Consider the following 18,717-nt stretch of genomic DNA (forward strand, 5'->3'; position numbering starts at 1 on the left):
CAGACCCTCCATCACCGATCCCTGCTTTGTTTTCTCCATAGCACCCATCGCTATCTGATATGCTATGTATTTTACCTACTTATATTTCATAAATATAATTGTTACATAAATAAAATAAAGTAACTCCAAATACAAGCTGCCTAGAAACTTCCTCTGGCAAGGATTTTTTTTTTTAAATCTGTTTTGTGCACTGCTACAGCTACTGCTCCTAAAACAGCAGGTGCTAATAAATATTTGTGGAATGAATATAGTAGGTGGTAGGCCTACAAAGATGACTAAAATAATACTGTTCCTACTATCCAGGTGATAACAGTATCCACAAATACTGCTCCCTAAATAAAATCAAGCCTATCAAATTATCTCCACTATGGTCTTTGACAGTCTGGTGATACAGTTAACTTGATTGAATCATTACCAACACTTCTTTAGAGAAGTAAATGTAAACACTCTCCATAATCTCCATAATAAGTATTCATATAAGAATAATCTAGTTTAAGCAGAACACAAAACCCAAAGAAACAGTAGAAAATAGATTTGAAAAGGACAGCTTAGGAAAGTAAAAAGTTGTTGATAATAGTCTCAACTGGGGTGAAGGTGGATAGAATATATCCTTTCTGCCATAGCTCTATTTGTCAATGTTCATAACCTCCAAAAGCAATCTACTGAATTTTAAAAGTATATTACATATGACAACGATTTCCTATAAAAAATCTTTCTCCCAGCATTTACAAATGAAATATGTGTCCACTCAATGTCATCCCTTTTTTATAACCTAGTCAAACAGTAAGACAGTAAAAATATGTTTTCAAAAGAAATTGTCCTAACAGGCATTAAAGTCTTCTTTTATAGATTTCATTTAACATCTCACATCAAAATATTCATAAATAACATTTCTCCTGCAATGAATAATACAAAAGTAGAAATCACTGTGTTTATTATAAAACAGCCAATAAGTGTGTAAGAGCATTTTCCCCTGAGTTCTCTATTAATAATTCCTTTTCTTAATTGAGTAGGATGTTGTATAATTTGCCTATCAGGATTCTGAAGACTGAAGTGCTTAATGAAGAATCTGCCTTAACTAACAAATTTATCAAAAGGAAGAGAAAGAAAAAACACTCAGTCACTGATGCTTTACTGCAAAGTCAAAAAACTATAAACAAGTGCTGCTTGAATGGGAATGAATACCCAAAAAGGTAATCCTCACTTCCAAAATTCTCATTTTTGCCATTTTCTCATTGCTCTTTGCCAAAAAAACGTTTGGGAGTTCTTTGCACCAGAAACATTAGGAGGCATGGGAAGAAAAAAAGAAGATACTGACATTTCCCTAGTCCTTTCTACTCCATACAAAAGATGTAATTTTTCAGGAAGCTAGGAGTCTGACAAAAAGAAAGAAAAATAAATAAATAAATAAATAAATAAAAGATATAATTTAAATTATTTTATAAATTACACACGATAGTCTTATATTAAGTCTCATCAGCCAGTGCTTCTAAATAAATTCATTCAATAGACTTAATGAACATCAGACAACACTCTCCAAGAGAAAATTGGCCCTCTGTTAGTCTTAACTAGAATATGTCACAAGCATAATTAAAAATGACATACAACACTTTGGGAGACTGAGGTGGCAGATCATGAGGTCAAGAGATTGAGACCATCCTGGCCAACATAGTGAAACCCCGTCTCTACTAAAAATACAAAAATTAGCTGGGTGTGGTGGTGCACGCCTGTAGTCCCAGCTACTCGCGAGGCTGAGACAGGAGAGTCACTTGAACCCGGGAGGTGGAGGTTGCAGTGAGCCAAGATTACACCACTGCAAACCAGCCTGGCGACAGAGTGAGACTCCGTCTAAAAAAAAAAAAAAAGGCAAACAACAAACAAACTCATGCACATTTCGTTGGCTTGAGAATATCAAATCCATCGCAAGCTACTTGAAAACTGCATCAACTCTTCTAATAAATCAGGAGTGCATTTAATCACACAGCAGAAATTTAGCCCAAAACCTTCGAGCCGTGAATTAGGATGGAGCCAGCACCTTCCCCAACCCCTTTGCTCAAGTAACATTACATAAGAGGCTGCCAGTCTCTCTCCTGTCTACTGGAATTCCAGCCAAGATGAAGCATTACAGGAATTGAGTCAAAGTAAAATTGAGTCATCTGATCTGGAAATTCATTTTTAGTTTCAGGTCTTGTAAGTGGAAGAGTCTTCTGAGGTCACCTAAGGAATAGAGGGGACTAGGGATGGGGAAAGGAGGTCCCGGAGGGCACTCTGTTGTATGGTGTGTTCATGACCACACAGCTTGGGGAGAAGAGCTCAAGCTAGAACTCAAGTCTCCTAACTCCTTGTCCAACTCTTTCCACTGGAATGTACTGGCCCCTGTTGAGTATGTGCTATTTTGATTATTTTTAAGTAGGTACCTTTGGATGCAATCTTAAAAAGAATGAATTCTCAGGTTTCATTTATTTTTATTTTTATTTTAAGTTCCAGGGTAAACATGCAGAATGTGCAGGTTTGTTACATAGGTAAACGTGCTCCACAGTGGTTTGCTGCACCTATCAACCCATCACCTAGGTGTTAAGCCCAGCATCATTAGCTATTTTTCCTAAAGCTCTTCCTCCCCCAACCCAACTTGCCAAGAGGCCCCAGTGTATGTTGTTCCCCTCTCTGTGTCCATGTGTTCTCATTGTTCAGCTCCCACTTATAAGTGAGAGCATGCAGTGTTTGGTTTTCTGTCCCTGAGTTAGTTTGCTGAGGATAATGGCTTCCAGCTCCATCCATGTCCCTGAAAAGGACATGATCTCATTCCTTTTTATGGCTGCATAGTATTCCACAGTGTATGTCTACCACATTTGCTTTATCTAGTCTATCATTGATGGGCATTTGGGTTGATTCCATGTCTTTGCTATTGTGAATAGTGCTGCAATGAACATATGTGTGCAACAGGTTGCATTTTTTAACTGAGGATAATAGGTGGCTGTGAATAATAATCCAGCCTTTGGGAAATATATCAGCATCAGTCTAGTTTGTGATTGTTTTGACCTAAAAGCCATAGATCTCTTGCTGTCCATCATTCTGGAAAAAATCCTGTAACAGGCAATGAGGTTGGCTTCAAATGAAGTAAGGGGGAGTCAGTATTCTTTTTTCTCTGGTATAGAAGTGGTCTCTCCCTTGGTAGAAATAAAGGAATCATCTATAACATTTTATAGTGCTGGAGAAATAAGCTGCTCCTAGCAAGGCAGAGACTACTTGGGAGCAAAACAGGAGATGACACAGGAAGAGAGCGTAGGGCAAGACAGCCACAGAGGGGCGTTTGAGGAATTCTGTGCACCGTGCTCTCTTTCCATTATTTCTGAACCACCAGTAAAGCTCATTAAAAATTATAGACTAATACTTATGGCTATGCTCTAAAAACCTCAAGATACATGCACAAAGACATTCAGTGCAGCATTGTCTATAAAAACAAATGAGCAAAGTATCTATCAATAAGGGACTATTAAATCAGGCATGCTACAGCCATGTGAATGAACGTTATGCAGTCATAAAACATGAGTGATGTCTGTACATACTAATATAGAAAGATCTCAACATATATGTGAAAAGGCAAAGCAGTTTTTTTTTCTTTTCAGTAGGTAGGTTAGGAGATAGTAGTTTTATAGGTAGATAAATGGATTCATTTTCTACTTACATTGTATATACATAACTTTTCTGTACATGGAATCTCCAGAAACTTTTTAACTGTGCTTATTATAAATTTCTACTTGGATAAAGAACCCAGCCCACCAACGAACCAATGAACAAGGTTAGAACCTGCATTGTCCAAGCTGAAAAAAACACAACTGTTTCTCTGGTCAGTTTGTTTTGGGGTTTTTTTTTTCTGTTTTTTTGTTTTTTGTTTTTTTTGAGATGAGATGGAGTCATGCTCTGTCAGCAAGGCTGGATTGCAATGGCACAATCTCGGCTCACTGCAACCTTAACCTCCCAGGTTCAAGTGATTCTGCTGCCTCGGCCTCCCAAGTAGCTGGAACTACAGGCATGTGCCACTAGGCCTGGCTAATTTTTTTGTACTTTTAGTAGAGACAGGGTTTCACCATGTTGGCCAGGCTGGTCTCAAACTCCTGACCTCAAGTGATCTGCCTGCCTTGGCCTTCCAAAGTGCTGAGCCACTGCGCCCAGCCCTCTGGTCAGTTTTAAGAGCACAAACCTACAAGGAAATGAAGTTCTAGATCATGTCTAAGTAGAATTCAACTGAAAGGACTGAGACATTTGTAGACTGCACCTTCCATTCTACCCCCTTCACCCTTTGCATAAATCTGTCTACTCCAGCAAACCGTGAATTTCTTAGGTGGCAACCTTTCTCCTCCCAATTCTTTCAACAATTGCTTATGAAATATCTACTCCACTTCAGGACAAGGATCTGGAAATACACATGTAATATTTGATCCCTGGCTTCACAGAATGCAGTCTAGACGTGGCTGGGGCCACCTAAACAGATGTCTCCTTACAGTTCAGTGTGTTGGATGCTAATGTGAAAAAGTTTGGGTGGGAAGAAAAGTAGTTATCAGAGGAAGAACAGAGTCCAGTGACCAAGTACTAGGTGTGTTTATCAGCAGTGAATCAGGGGGAAAGGTTGCCTCCAAAGCAAGGCTCTGATGTAATGAAAGGAATTCAGAGAACCAGGGCAGGCTAATCTCCAAGAAACACTAATAAAAATGCTCACTTAAATCAAATGTTCTGAACAGCAGCACATAAATACCCTTCTTTTAGTGTTTATCACTGTAGGCAGCTTCGCTATGAAAAGAGAAAAGGTTGAGATAAACGAGTTAATTAAGCTGCCAGGTCTAGACCAGTGGGAGTGATTCTTTATCCTCCTTTCCAGCAGGCAGTCCATCTCAAGTTTCCAGGAGCAGAGCACACTCACTGCATCCCCTTTTTTCCCTATGGTTAAGGGACAGTGTCATTCCTGAGTGGTGACAGCAAATGACTAAGAACTACGTGTTAAGCCTATAACTGTCCAAAAACCTCAGGCCAGACTACCCTAAGGAGTGTGAATGTTCTAGAACGGGGTCCCCAGCCCCTGGGCCACGGACTGGTGCCAGTCCATGGCCCGTTAGGAACTGGGCCGCACAGCAGCAGGTGAGCAGCAGGCAAGCGAGCATTACCGCCTGAGCACCACGTCCTGTCAGATCAGCGGCAACAGATTCTCATGGGAACGCGAAGCCTACCGTGAACTGTGCGTGTGAGGGGTCTACCTTGGGTTCCTTATGAATATCTAATGCCTGATGATCTTCTGAGGTGGGACAGTTTCGTCCTGAAACCATTCCTCCCCAACCCCAGTGCATGGAAAAACTGTCTTCCATGAAACCAGTCCCTGGTGCGGAAAGGTTGGGGACTGATGTTCTAGAAGGCTGGAAAAAAACAGGAGCGACTATGGCCTTCCAATTCTGAATATTCCAGATACCAAGCGGAGGTCCAATATGGCCTCTCTGAGGCAGGGACTATACCTTACTCATTCCTGTGCCCCTTGCATATGGTGCTAAAAGCTCTCCCATTTGTGGAATGAAAACTAATAATAATAAAAGCTCTATGCATTTGTGGAATGAATGAATGAACACCATCCTCTGTACTTGTCTAGCCTGTTTTGTGCAGAGAGTAAAACTTCAGTGAGGTCCTCAGGTAAGCCATGACACTATCAGTCCAATTATCTGCCAAGCTTTCCAAAGGCACCTTAGTTGTATCCCACACCTGTCTCTGGCTCCGCCCTGTTATTTGCTGACTTAACTGTCCTGGGGCAGGTGGCCAGGTTCAAGCCAGCTCTGCTGGGGCCTTGTGAGAATCACAAGCCAGAATGCTGAAAATGGTATTTTTTTAACCACATAGAAGTCTTATTTTTGCGTAGTTAAATGTATCTACTTTTTATTTCATGACTTTCAGGCTTTGTATCCTGTTTAGAGGGTTGGGACACTCTCAGTTATAAATTCACCAATTTTTTTCTAGGATTTCTATTTCATTTATTTTATACGTAATTACTTAATCCATAGGAATTGTGTGTGTGTGTGTGTGTGTGTGTGTGTGTGTGTATGTGTGTGTGTGTTCTAAAAGAAATAAGAAAAGGATCTAGATTTATCTTTTCTAAATAGTTAGCTAGTTGCTCCAACATCAATTACTGGGGATCTTTCTTCTCACACCGATTTTTAAATGCTACCTTTACTATAAATAAATCCTATACACATTTGTTCACTATACTATAACTAGACATCACTCTGTCTAATTTTTTCCAACACTAAACTATTTTAATTAATATAGTTTCATATTGTGTTTTAAGATCCGGTAGGTCTGATCTCCCTTAATTACACTTCCTTTGTTTTTGAATTTCATATATTTCATTTTGCAAAATGAATAATAGTCTAAATTTGCCATGTCCCTAAAACAGACCTTGTTGCCATTTTAACTGCAATTTTATTTCTTTTATGCCGAGATTTAGGGGAGATGAACATTTTTACAATATTGTGCCTTATTATCCAAGAGCCTAGTATGTCTCTCCAATGACTTAAATCTTTTATGTTTCTCAGTAGAGTTTAAAAATTTTTCCTCATATTGTGTCTGCATGTTACATTTAGCTTCAGATGTTTTACTCTTAATGTTTAATATGTTTAATTGCCATTTTATAAATTCTAAAAATTCCAAGCACCATTTCCTGTGCTTAGAATACTTTTCAACCACTTCTCTGTTTGGCAAATTCCACTTGTTCTTCAAGGCCCTATTCAAATATCACTTGCTTTGTAAAGTCTTCCTTGGCCCCATATCCAATCAGGATGCACCAGTATCCTTCCTCTGATCTCCTGAACATCTTGTATGTAACACCATCACGCCACTGGTCACGTTGTAGTGCAACTTCTGCGGACAGGTCTCGCACCTTCATTATTCTGGGAACTCTGTAAGGAAAGGAGCCCTGAGCCCGGCTCATACCAAGCACTCAGTGCCATAATCATAGAGCATGCTTCTTCATATTTCAGTAGTGTTTTTGCAGTGCTAACAATGATAATGTTGATAAATGGTACAATTTGGAACAATGTGATTATGGTTTATTTTTTCTTCCTTAAACATAAGCCATGTTTAAAAATGCAGAAAATTATCCCATAATGAGGAACCATAAATAATTAAAAAATGAAAAATAGATAGATTCTTTTCCTGGTATGTATTTCAGCTGAATGTAAAGAGGCAGCATTGTAACAGTAAATAGAGCATCCTCTGGCATGAACAAGACCTGAATTTAAATCCTGGGTCAACCACTTATTAGCTAGATGATGATCTCAGGAAAGTTTCTTCATTTCCCTATGTCTCATTTTCTCTATCTGTAAAATAGGCATAATAAATATTTTCATAGAAGGCTAAGAGACATTTCAAATGTCCAAAATACTGGATTTCCTCCCCAAACCTGCCCCTTCTATACTCTTCCTTATTGCAAGAAATGATATACTATCCTCCCAGTTGCTGAAAGAATTGGAGAGATCTAAGATTCCCCTCTTTCTTCTACTTCATGTTGCCAACTCATCAGCAAGTTTTCTAAGCAATTCTTTAGAAACATTTCCAGAATCCAATAACTTCTCAACACCTGCTCTCCTCACATTTGGTCCAAGCCACCATCTTCTCTTATCTTGACCATTACAGGAGCCTCCTAACTGGTCTTCTTGCTTCCACCCTTGCCTTACCATCTACATGTTGACTGAATGATCCTTTTAAACTACATCAAATCATGTCACAACTCTGCTCAGAACTTTCACCTAACTCACTCAATCTAACTCAGGGAAGAACTCAAATCATCACAGCAGTCTCAAGGACCAACTGGACACTCTCCTTCTCACAACTACCTCTCTGACTTCATCTCCATTCCTCTCCCGTCCTCTCTGATCCAGCCACACAAGCCTGCCTGCTGGACCTGACAGCTCTCAGGGCCTTGGAATTGCTCATCTCACTGCCTAAAAAACTCTTTACCAGATATCTTCGTGACCCCTCACTTCCTTCAGGTCTCTGCTGAAATGTTGCTTTATCAAAGAGGCCTTCCATTATCGCCCCATATGCAATAGCACCTTCCCCACCCTCTCACCTCTCTAATAGTCTCCATTCTACTTTTTTTTTATTTTTTCACAGTACTTTACACCACCTATAATATGTTTATATGGTAAGTGGTCGTCACACTCCCAACACCTAGACCACTTAGTAGGTGTTCAACTCATACTTTTGGAATAACTGAAGAAATGATTACATTCTTGCCAACTACAATTCTACAGTTTATATAAAGCATCTAGCCACAGAATAGATTCTCCTAAAATAAGTAGTCACAAGGAACTGGTGAAAAAAACTCACCCATCCCTGATGCCCATGCTCATTACTCACCCAATGCTTAAGTGATTCAAAATAAAGATTCCTTTGTTTTACACAGAACAACACGAACAAAAAAATTCTTCCTGGAATCCATTAGAGATTGCCAACCCCAAACCTCTTTTCTACATTTTTTTGACTTTTAAAAATTATGCCTCTGTCCCCTCCCTCCTTCCCCCAGACTCTGGGACTCCTCTCCTTCTGTTCATTCCTATTTGGAGCTGAAAGCCAGAAATAGCTGTTTACCTCATTGTCCTCATTTCCCTTCATTGTTACCATTCAGTTCTCTGGTGGCTTCCCTGTTGTGGATGTTTTTTAAATGAATTCCCAATAAGTTGAGAAAGAAAAGTATCAGTAAAGACCCTGGACACAGTCTAAAGTAAAAATATATTATGTGATATTTTCTTCAGGAAAAACTATTTAAAAATTGACCCTAACACAGTTTCTCCATTTATACATATATCATGTAATATTATTCTCAAAAGTAATAATGTCAAAGAGCTGGAGAAAGAACACACCATACGGAAGAAAGGACTAATTGTGTTTATTTAAAACACGAATAATAATAATTATGCATGTTCAGCTCTTCCTCCTACAAGCAAGCCTATAAAAATTATCTAACAAAGGACTCAAACAACATGATCTCCAATCATTCAGCAAATCATTTTTGCATGCTTGACCTACAACTCCTGCTTTCATTTTTATTTTAATGCAGGGTTCAATAATACAAAGGCTTTTATAGGTTCATCTACTAAATAAGGATTTACCATCCAAAACTGATTTTTTAATGGGCAATTTCCTTATAGTGGTAAATGCAAATTAGATAATTTTCCCATTAAAATCATACAATATGCTAGAAAAGATAAATCTCTAGCACAGTGGCATAAAATCAAGTAGGTTGTGAGTCCAAAGATAACCACAGGTAAACCAAACTGAACATCTTAAAGCTAATATGAAACTATATTAACCAGAAAAACTGGAGCCATTCCCATGACGATGAAGGTCCCAAAGGCACTAAGCATTTCCTTCCCATGATAGTTGTCTCTGGATAATTTAACCCAACAGAATAAAATCATCATGTGAATTACCTCAAAAATAAAAAGCAAATATTCTAAAATTTTATTTTGATTTGACTTTATGCTAAATGTTGTTAGTCTCTGATAGCAATGATACCTCAGCATACCAACCTGCCATTTGGGAAAATAGCCTCAAAATGTGCTGGATTGAAGAGGAGGAAATAGGCAGCCCAAGATTTAAGTTTACATTTTGAGGTAGATAATCTACAAAGTAGCTAATACTACAGGCAGATACTCAGCTATTGATCAAAAGTCGATCTTTTAAGGCCAAGGAATACAGTGACACCATAAGGCATGCTGGCTAGAAACACTACCAGTTAGAAAGTCCACAGTCTCAATTTGCCTAGGATAGCCCCAGTATACACCGATTGTCCCAACATCCCAGCAGATTTAACATTTGTCCTAGATAGAAGTATCCCATGTGGAATTACAACTTATATAGTTATGTAAATATATACTTATATGTGAGCCATAAATGTCTATCAGCCCGTCTGTCCCAACCTCAATTAACCACAAATTCTAATGTCCTTTAATATTTTTCCACCCAAAAACCATGACAATCCTTACTGCAGAGGGCTCCATAACTATTTGTTAACGACTTCATTAACTAGTATATTAGCATCCTCAGCCCAGGAATAGACAGGATTTTAAATTAATCTGGATGCTGCAAGAGAGAGGTTCAATAAACACTAGCTGATTGAATCTCGGTGAGAAAGGGTGACAGATTAAGAGTTCAGCACTGTCTATTATATTGTTGTCTTGCTTGCTGTTAAGATATTTTCAGATATATGGTTGCCAGTTCTCTTTTGGGGAGAAGGGAAGCAAGAAAGCGTATCTTTTCTTAATTGTCAGATCTCTTTTATATCTGACATAAATTACGGCCCCACTGCCTTCTATTCCATTCTCAATAAGAAGAAAATTTCTCCTTGACACACACACACACACACACACACACACACACACACACACTGACTTAGTGCTTATAGCTCAAGAACTGGTCTAAGAATTGGTTTTACTACAAATTCAAGGATACGTACATCAAATGTATAAGAATAGTTGCCTGTGGTGAATAGGTAATGAAATGAAATAATGGAGATAAAATAATCAATATATTAGACCACAGTAGGGCCTGATGGACTGGACTGACAATTATAGTAAACCATTACCTGAGAAGTGTGATTAACTCAAGCTTGTCTACATAAGTTCCCAAAAATGAAGAAAAAAAACCAAAACATATTGCAGTTCACAGATACAATGTGGGAACAATTCAACCTTCTGAAAATCTTTGCTGAAACATATGACACTCCCACATGTGAGATATTGATGTCCAAAATGATCTCTCTCATGTAAAAAAAAATCTGTTTATTGAATCAGAACCATTTATTTTAAATGCAAAAAAGAACTTCCAGGAAATGTAGTGTTTTGCTGTTTTGATATTAAATACTAACACTAATAATGGCTAAACTTGGCTTTCAAAGATAGTTTCTCCTTTCCTCGATTTAATAAACTTCTTGGGAGTCCTGTAACTCAAAGACAGGAGAAACTGTAGTTGATACAGGCCAGAAAAATGGCCCCCAGATCACACCAAATAAGAACTCTTAGTGCACTAATCTTTACAACATCACCATGGAAGAAACTGATAAAGCTAGAGTGATGCTTGGGACAAGAGGTCCAGAGTGGTGGGCAAAAGTAAGAGAGAAGAAAGATGAAATGAAGGAGAAGTCTCCCATTTATCAACTAGCAAATACATTTTAAGCCCTGCTATAGGCGTCAAAGCTCAAGAAATCGGCCCAAAAAATATAATAAGTGTGGTTGATTCCTATTGTCCCTCCGCCTACATTCTAACCTTGGCCCTAACCCCATGAATAAGCCATGTTTAGCAGAGGGCTTTGCTGCTACTCGAGGAAGCAGATGGCAGCCCCTATCGCCTCTCTGCCCCAGCTTGATACTGCCCAGGCTCTCGGCTCAGTCTGCAACCAAAATTCCTCATGCCAAAGTTAGGACATTTCAAACTTGTCATGCGCAACCACCTCTCTCATTCCTGCAATCTCAGCCATGGGAAGGACAGCCTCCTCTCCCTTCTCATCCCTTTCTGCCCTGTTTCTTCCCTCCTGCTGCCCATCTCTCACCACGGACAACCTTCCACTGTGCTCTGGAACTGCAAGCCCTTGTCAGTGAAAATCCCTACATCCTCAGCCTTTCCCCCAAGTGCCCTCTCCACCTCCCAACTCCACTGAGAGCTGGTTCTCCTCTCCCTGAAAAACATGTCATCTGGCAGCAACAGGCTTCCTAAGTTCAGTGCTCACCATGCTACTTCTTTTCATGCCCTTTTCCTTGGAAAGGCCTTCCCTCCATCCTATTCTTTTTCACCTGGCTAAGTCCAACTCATTCTCCAAGAAAACAACTCTACTTTCTTTAAGAAGCCTCACCTGATATGGTTGCCACGCCCACAGCTAACTCGATGCCACTCTTTGGTATTACCATAATTCTCTCTCTATCCCATATGCGCTCTCTCTCTCTCTCTCTCTCTCTCTGAACTCAGGATATCCTTTTATAAATATGTGTGTAGTTGTCTTCGCCATAAAACTGTGAGCTCCTTAAGGTATATACCGGGCCCTATTAACTAATTGCTGGCATGTAACAAGTATTCAATAAATGTTCATCAGATAAATGAATAAAAATCTACGTCCCTGACTCCAATAAGTGAAATGAATGAGTAGGGATTAAGTGGACATTTTCCCCTTTATTGGATTTTTCTCTAAAACTAATAATGGCTAAACTTGGCTTTCAAAGATAGTTTCTCCTTTCCTCGATTTAATAAACTTCTTGGGAGTCCTGTAACTCAAAGACAGGAGAAATTGTAGTTGATACAGGCCAGAAAAATGGCCCCCAGATCACTATTTAATCTATTAAAGCTGTTCTTACTTAGTACCAAACAACATAAAGATATAGCCAAAGAAAAGCCAACCACCTTCCCTCCTCGTCCTTACCTTTGAGGTAGCCACTGTTAAGCGCTTGTTGTGTACTGTTCTATGATTTTTTCTCTGCTCATGGAACACACACATATGCACACAGAGGGGTTTTTCTCAATTTACAGAACTGGGATCATATATGACATAGATTTTATTCTAAAACACACTCTTTTCACTTGACAATATATCATGGCCATCCCTCCAGACCAATGCATATGGGCCTCACTCACTCTTTCTAATAACTGTGTAATAGTCCACATGTATGCACCACAATCTGGTCACTCATTCCCCCAGTGGATGAACAGTCAGGTTGCTTCCAGTTTTGTGGAAGTTTTGAAAACAAAGTTAGCAAAACTGGTCTAAGATTTTGACAGCATATATGAGTTCTTTCCCTGCCAGGGCAATGGAATCTATCCACACACACCTGGGCCTTTTTCCTCATGACTCAAGCTTCTGAAAAGCCAGCAGTTTCATCGAGTGATTGCTTCTTTGTAAAGTGCTTGTTTTCTGCATGTGTCTTGCATGGTATATGTATTTACTATTTATTGAACCGGACCAAAAGCTAACCAGAGAGAAACTGTCTGGAAGGGTTTACGGGATGCACTGTTTGCCATTAATTCTAAGGATTTGATAGGAAGGAAGAAAATAGGAGATTTTCATTTTTAACTTTATATAATTCCAGCCTGTTTGAATTTAAATATACTGTATTAATTTATAATTTAATATTTTAATAGATAGGTAAGTTAACATCGTTTTGTTGTATTAATAAATTGATAGTGAATTTTTTTTTTTTTGAGACAGTTGCCCAGGCTGGAGTGCAGTGGCATGTTCTTGGCTCACTGCAACATCCGCATCCCAGGTTCAAGAAATTCTCCTACCTCAGCCTCCAAGTAGCTGGGACTACAGGTGTGCGAAGCCATGCCCGCCTAAAGTTTGTACTTTTTTTTTTTTTTTTTTTAGTACAGATGGGGTTTCACCATGTTGGCCAGGGGGGTCTTGAACTCCTGACTTCAAGCTGCCTTGGTATCCCAAAGTGCTGGGATTAGAGGCATGAGCCACTGCGCCCAACCTGAGAGTGGATTTTAATATATTACTTTTATAACTTAAAAATAGTTTTTTTGAAAGCTTGCAGGATGATCCAGACCCTGCATTAGAGAAAATAAGCTCTAATTCAATGGCTCCCAAGTCTGCCTGTACATAAGAATTAACTGGGGCTTATTAAAAATGCAGATGACCAGGCCTAACCTGAATATTCTGATTTAGTAGATCTGAAGCAGAGGCTTGGTATCAGTACCTTTGATAAATACTCCAGATGAATCTTGTGATCCTGCCATAATGGGACTCCACTGTAATCTAATGGTCCTTAGAATCACTTTTCACATATTTTGGGACTCTACCTTTAGTGTTTAAGAACCATTAGATCTGGAATGAGGCCTGGGAATCTTTATTTTTAAAAGGCTGCCTAGACAATTCTCGCCAGGTGTGGAAACTCTATTCTATGTGTTATAATTTCCTCTAGCTGGTAATTCAAAAATCAAAATATAATGGATCCATTTTGGTCTCCAGTGGAAAAATACAACACCAAGTTACAAGTCTTTGATTAGAGTATCCTAAAATACCGCAAGTTGGGAATGTCTTAGCTTGCTCTATCATAAAATTAAAGAATGCTTTTAATTGTTAGTTTGAATAGTGAACTGAATTTTAATACTTTTCTCTTAAAATTTTTAAAACTAAAGTTGCTTTTCTTATGAGATTCAATTGATTTGTTTGTTTGTTTGTGATAGAGTCTCAGTCTGTCACCCAAGCTGAGAATCGCTGAGTGCAAAGGCGCAATCTCAGCGATTCTCATGCCTCAGCCTCCCGAGTAGCTGGGATTACAGGCGTGCACCACCATGCCCAGCTAATTTTTGTATTTTTAAGAGTGATGAGGTTTCACCACGTTGGCTAGGCTGGTGTTGAACTCCTGGCCTCAAGTGATCCATCTGCCTCAGCCTCCCAAAGTGCTGGGATTACAGGTGTGAGCCACCACACCCGGCCAACTGATTTCATTGTTTTATTTTCTTTTTTTAAAACCAACCAGGGACATTTAATTAAAAAAATATAAGCAAGTTATCCAGGAACTAATCTGCTAAGCAGAGTTGTCCCCAAGAGGATGAAGCTCTGCTGGCTGGCTCTGACATTCGATTCAGACTGAAAACACAGTAACTCCTCTGGCCCTTGCTGGGAAATGTCCTGCCCAGGCCATGGGCAGCAGTCTAGTGTAGCTGACCTCCCTCAAGGCCCCCAAACACATGATCCCACCAAAGGCTTAAACAGGGGAAACTCACAAGCAGGCAGACAGCACACCTGAGACACAAGGACAAGTAAGTCAAGCAAATGGGACTGACTTCTGTACCCCCTTAAGGGGGGCTGTTTTCAACTTTTTTCTTTTCTTTTTTTTTTTTTTTTTTTTGAGATGGAGTCTTGCTCTGGCACAATCTCAGCTCACTACCACCTCTGCCACCTGGGTTCAAGCTATTCTCCTGCCCCAGTCTCTTGAGTAACTGGAACTATAGGCATGCGCCACTGTGCTCAGGTAATTTTTGTATTTTTAGTAGAGACGGGGTTTCACCATATTGGCCAGGCTGGTCTCAAACTCCTAACCTCGTGATCCACCCACCTCGGCCTCCCAAAGTGATAGGATTACAGGTGTGACACTGCGCCCAGTGTTTACAACTAAAAAAAAAAAAAGAAAATTCTAATCCTACCACAAGCCACAAGCCTAGATATTAGAAATAAGCAGAGATCATTTTAAAAATCAAGAGCATTTATCTTTCCAAGGGTCTAAAGAACTTCCTATTGATAAATTAGGTACTTAAGTAGACACATTAAGTTTCTGGTCCTATAAGCTTATCTCCAAGAGTACAGACAAGAGCAGATAACTGAATTGGAACACCATAGTGAGGCCTACAGTTTTGAAATCTTTTATAAAAATTAATGACAAAAATACACACTTTTCTAGACAAACTCAACTCGGTAACTACTAAGCACTCTACTAACCTTTTAGAATTTTTTTCAAATTCACATAAATAAAAGTGCTGCATAAAAAGATACTTAAAATCCTCAGTCTTTGGTAATATCTAGGAAGTTCTGGTTCTCAACACTGAAAAAGGAAGAAAAAAACTAGGAATATCAAATTAACAACATCTAGTATCAGTGGCCTTGTTTTCCACACTTTGTCAGTACCAAATGCCCACCAAGATGTTTCTAAATGTATTGGAAATTCCAAGTTACTTACCAAGGCTATTTCCTTTAAATGTCATGTCTAGGCCATTCTCTCTCTCTTCTTAGCAAATCAATGATTGCGATGTCTATTACAATATTTGAAGGACTAATAACAGAAGTAGTAAAACAAAGTGGATGTGATCAGAATCCGACAGACTTGGGTAGAAATCAGGATCTGCCATTTACCAAGTTTAGCTCAGGCAAACTTTATAATCTCTCAAAACCTCAATTCCTTCATCTGTAAAATGGCGAGGTAATAACAATATCTACTTGATTGAGTCATTGTGAGGATTAAATGATGTAATACATGTAAAGTACCTGACACATAATAAATATACAATAACTGATATTTATTATTATAGGTATTTTTCTCTCTACTAGGTTAGTCAGACTTTAAACTGTTAAATGCAAGATTACCAACAATAAGACAACTGAGTGAAATGTCTATAGCTGACTCCAAAACATCCTGCTTGAAACTGGGTTGAAGAAGAAATGTTTGAGAACTCAGCCCCATTCCAGGACTTAGGGCCCCTTGGAATCTCTGGGGTCATCTTATTTTGCATTCTCAAATAAACCCCAGAGACCCTGGAATAGGAGGGGCCAGAGACTAAACGAAATTGGTGTGACGGCCTAACGAATTTGATGCTTCCTAGGGCATACCAAGATTCCCCATAGTTACTTGGTCCCTACAGTGTGCAAGGTTCTACACTAAGAGTTTTGGGTGCTTTAAAGCTGAATCAGAAATGGACTCTGACCTCAGAGAGATTTACAACTTGTAAGAGATATTCTCCATATGTTCCTTGTGGTACGTTGGACAGCGGTCAGCACCCAAAGCCTCAGTCTTAGAACATAGTTCAGAGATTGTTCTGATTCCATCCATATACACACCAAGTCCCTTATGGTGTTAGCTGTTCCATGCTCTTTTTTCTTTCTCTAATATACCTGAATATAGGCATGAATAGGCAGGTAGTATCTCAGAGCCCTATGTCACCTCTGTATCCTGGTATCTACAATATAAATTCTGTCATTCCACCAAGCCCTTTCCACCCCATTTCTAGGTACAGATCCAACCAACCATATTGCCAGAGCAATCATCAACAAAGATCAGATTGCTTGAAAAGGAATTAAAACATTCTGGATAGAGATTACTTTAGTCTATATTATATGCTCCAGGATGAACTCTGAAAAGCAGCGCTTAATTATCCAACACATGTTATCAAATTCCTAAACTCCTTCCAAAAAGCAGGGTTAGAGCTTCGGAGTTAAAACAACAACAACAACAACAAAAACTCTGCAACTCCTCTTACAGGTTGTCTTCAGGGTATCAAAAGGGGTGGCACTTACTGTTTTGCAAATACACTTTCTAAAAATAATCAATATTTTCCTTAAACGCTTATGGCAAAGCAACCAATTCACTTCATTTTAATTGCTCGCAAGCTGCACAATGACTTGATCTCTTTAATATTTCACTCATACTAGCAGTCACTGAGCTATGACTAACCCGCTCTCCCCAGCATCGTCGCTGGCTCCAGATGGCAAGAAATACATTCCCTTTATTCTTGCCTGAAAAGCAATTCTGATTTTTTTTTTCTTCCACCCATTTCACCTGCAGTAATTGTTTTACTCCAGAAAGAAAATGGGTGAGGAGTGGAAGGGGAGATTCATGCAGAGGGGAGCACAGGTGGGGAATTTACTTTTTTTTTTTTTTTTTAAATGAGGTGTAAGCACTGCAGCTTTAAATCGTGCTGCATCAAGCCCTGGATTTCTTCCATAGCCGAGCTGCAAAATGGTAACTAGAAAGGAGGAAAAAATACCTCTTCCTCCCTCCTGGCCAGCCCTTCCACAGATCCCGGCAGGGCAGCCAGCGCGAGCCCATCCCCCACGCCTCCCAGCCCAGACGCGCGGCGGGCACAGGTGAGCCGGGCGCCGACCTTGGCCCTTGGGCTCGCCCACATCCGGGGATCAAGGTCAAGGGCGAGGGCTTCCTTCCCCTGCCCCCGGCCCCCGGCAGCCCCGAGCCCGGGGATCCGCTGCCAAAGTTTCAGGCCGGGCTGGGGCCGGCGCGGCTGTCGCAGCCCCCTCCGCCCTCCCGCACCTGTTCGGCCCGCCGGGGTCCGTGGACGGTGCCCACCTGGTCCCCACTCACCTCTGGCTGACATGGTGCAGGCAGCGGGAGCCGGAGCTGGAAGGCGTTGGACAGCCCCGCAGGACGCGGGGAGGAAGGCAGCCCCGGAGCGCCCGCCCGGCCCCGGCGCCCTCCGGCTCGCGGTGCGGGGACGCCGCCCGCAGGACACCTGGCCGCCCGCTCCGCGCAGCAAGGCCGACGGGCGGGGACGCAGCGGCCGCGGAGACCCGCCGGGCGCGACAACGCTGACACCCGCGGCCGCGCTGGGCGGGGCGCGCCTCCCCCGCCCCGAGCCGCCGGGGCCCACCCGGGTCCAGCAGCCGCCCTGCCGCGGCGCCGGGCGGGGCTCTGTCCCCGAGGAACGAGGGTCTGCGTCCTCCCGGCTCCCCGCCCGGCTTCTTAATAAGAGGAAAAATAACGTGGGTGCTCCGAATGGCTCTCCAGCTCTCTGCTTTGGTCCCAGAGAGAGAGAAAGCAAGAAAGGGCCGTTCGTTCCTTCCCCTAAGTGATGCCCTTGACAGGACAGCGAAGACCACGGTCGCCTAAGGGGGCTTAGCCCGCAGTCCACACTCGGGGACCGACCCACCAGCCCCTCCGAGTCGGCCGGGCTCTCGGAAAGCCTGTGGGCGGGGTGGGATGGGGCGGGACTTTTCCTCCAGCGACCCTCGAGTCAGCGCCGGGCGTCAGGGTCCCCCCACCCAGCACCGGGTCTTAAGCCAACAGACACTCAAGGGAGGTCTGTGCATACACTTGATTTACTGCATCAACTCTGTAAGAGTCGGGGCTGGGCCGGGCTGGTGACCACTCTGAACAAATCCACTTTTTCTGTGTGTCAGGATAAAAAGGAGAAAATACAAGAAAAACCTCTTAGTGCCCTGGAGGTTTATCAACTAGGGCTTCA

At 41.1% G+C, this 18,717-nt stretch overlaps 1 protein-coding gene across 1 annotated transcript in view; it reads right to left on the bottom strand.

Moving 5' to 3' along the window:
• ABLIM1 (actin binding LIM protein 1) overlaps window positions 1-17,977 on the bottom strand; it is a 342,305-nt gene extending 324,328 nt beyond the window's left edge. Inside the window, exon 1 of the mRNA XM_050804240.1 lies at window positions 17,838-17,977. Within this exon, the coding sequence (XP_050660197.1) occupies window positions 17,838-17,850 (13 nt within the window). The 5' untranslated portion in view covers window positions 17,851-17,977. The remainder of the gene's footprint in view (window positions 1-17,837) is intronic.
• Window positions 17,978-18,717: the final 740 nt, after the last annotated feature.

The sequence above is a fragment of the Macaca thibetana genome, chromosome 9, assembly GCF_024542745.1.
Source record: "Macaca thibetana thibetana isolate TM-01 chromosome 9, ASM2454274v1, whole genome shotgun sequence".
In the NCBI taxonomy this organism is placed as follows: Eukaryota; Metazoa; Chordata; class Mammalia; order Primates; family Cercopithecidae; genus Macaca; species Macaca thibetana.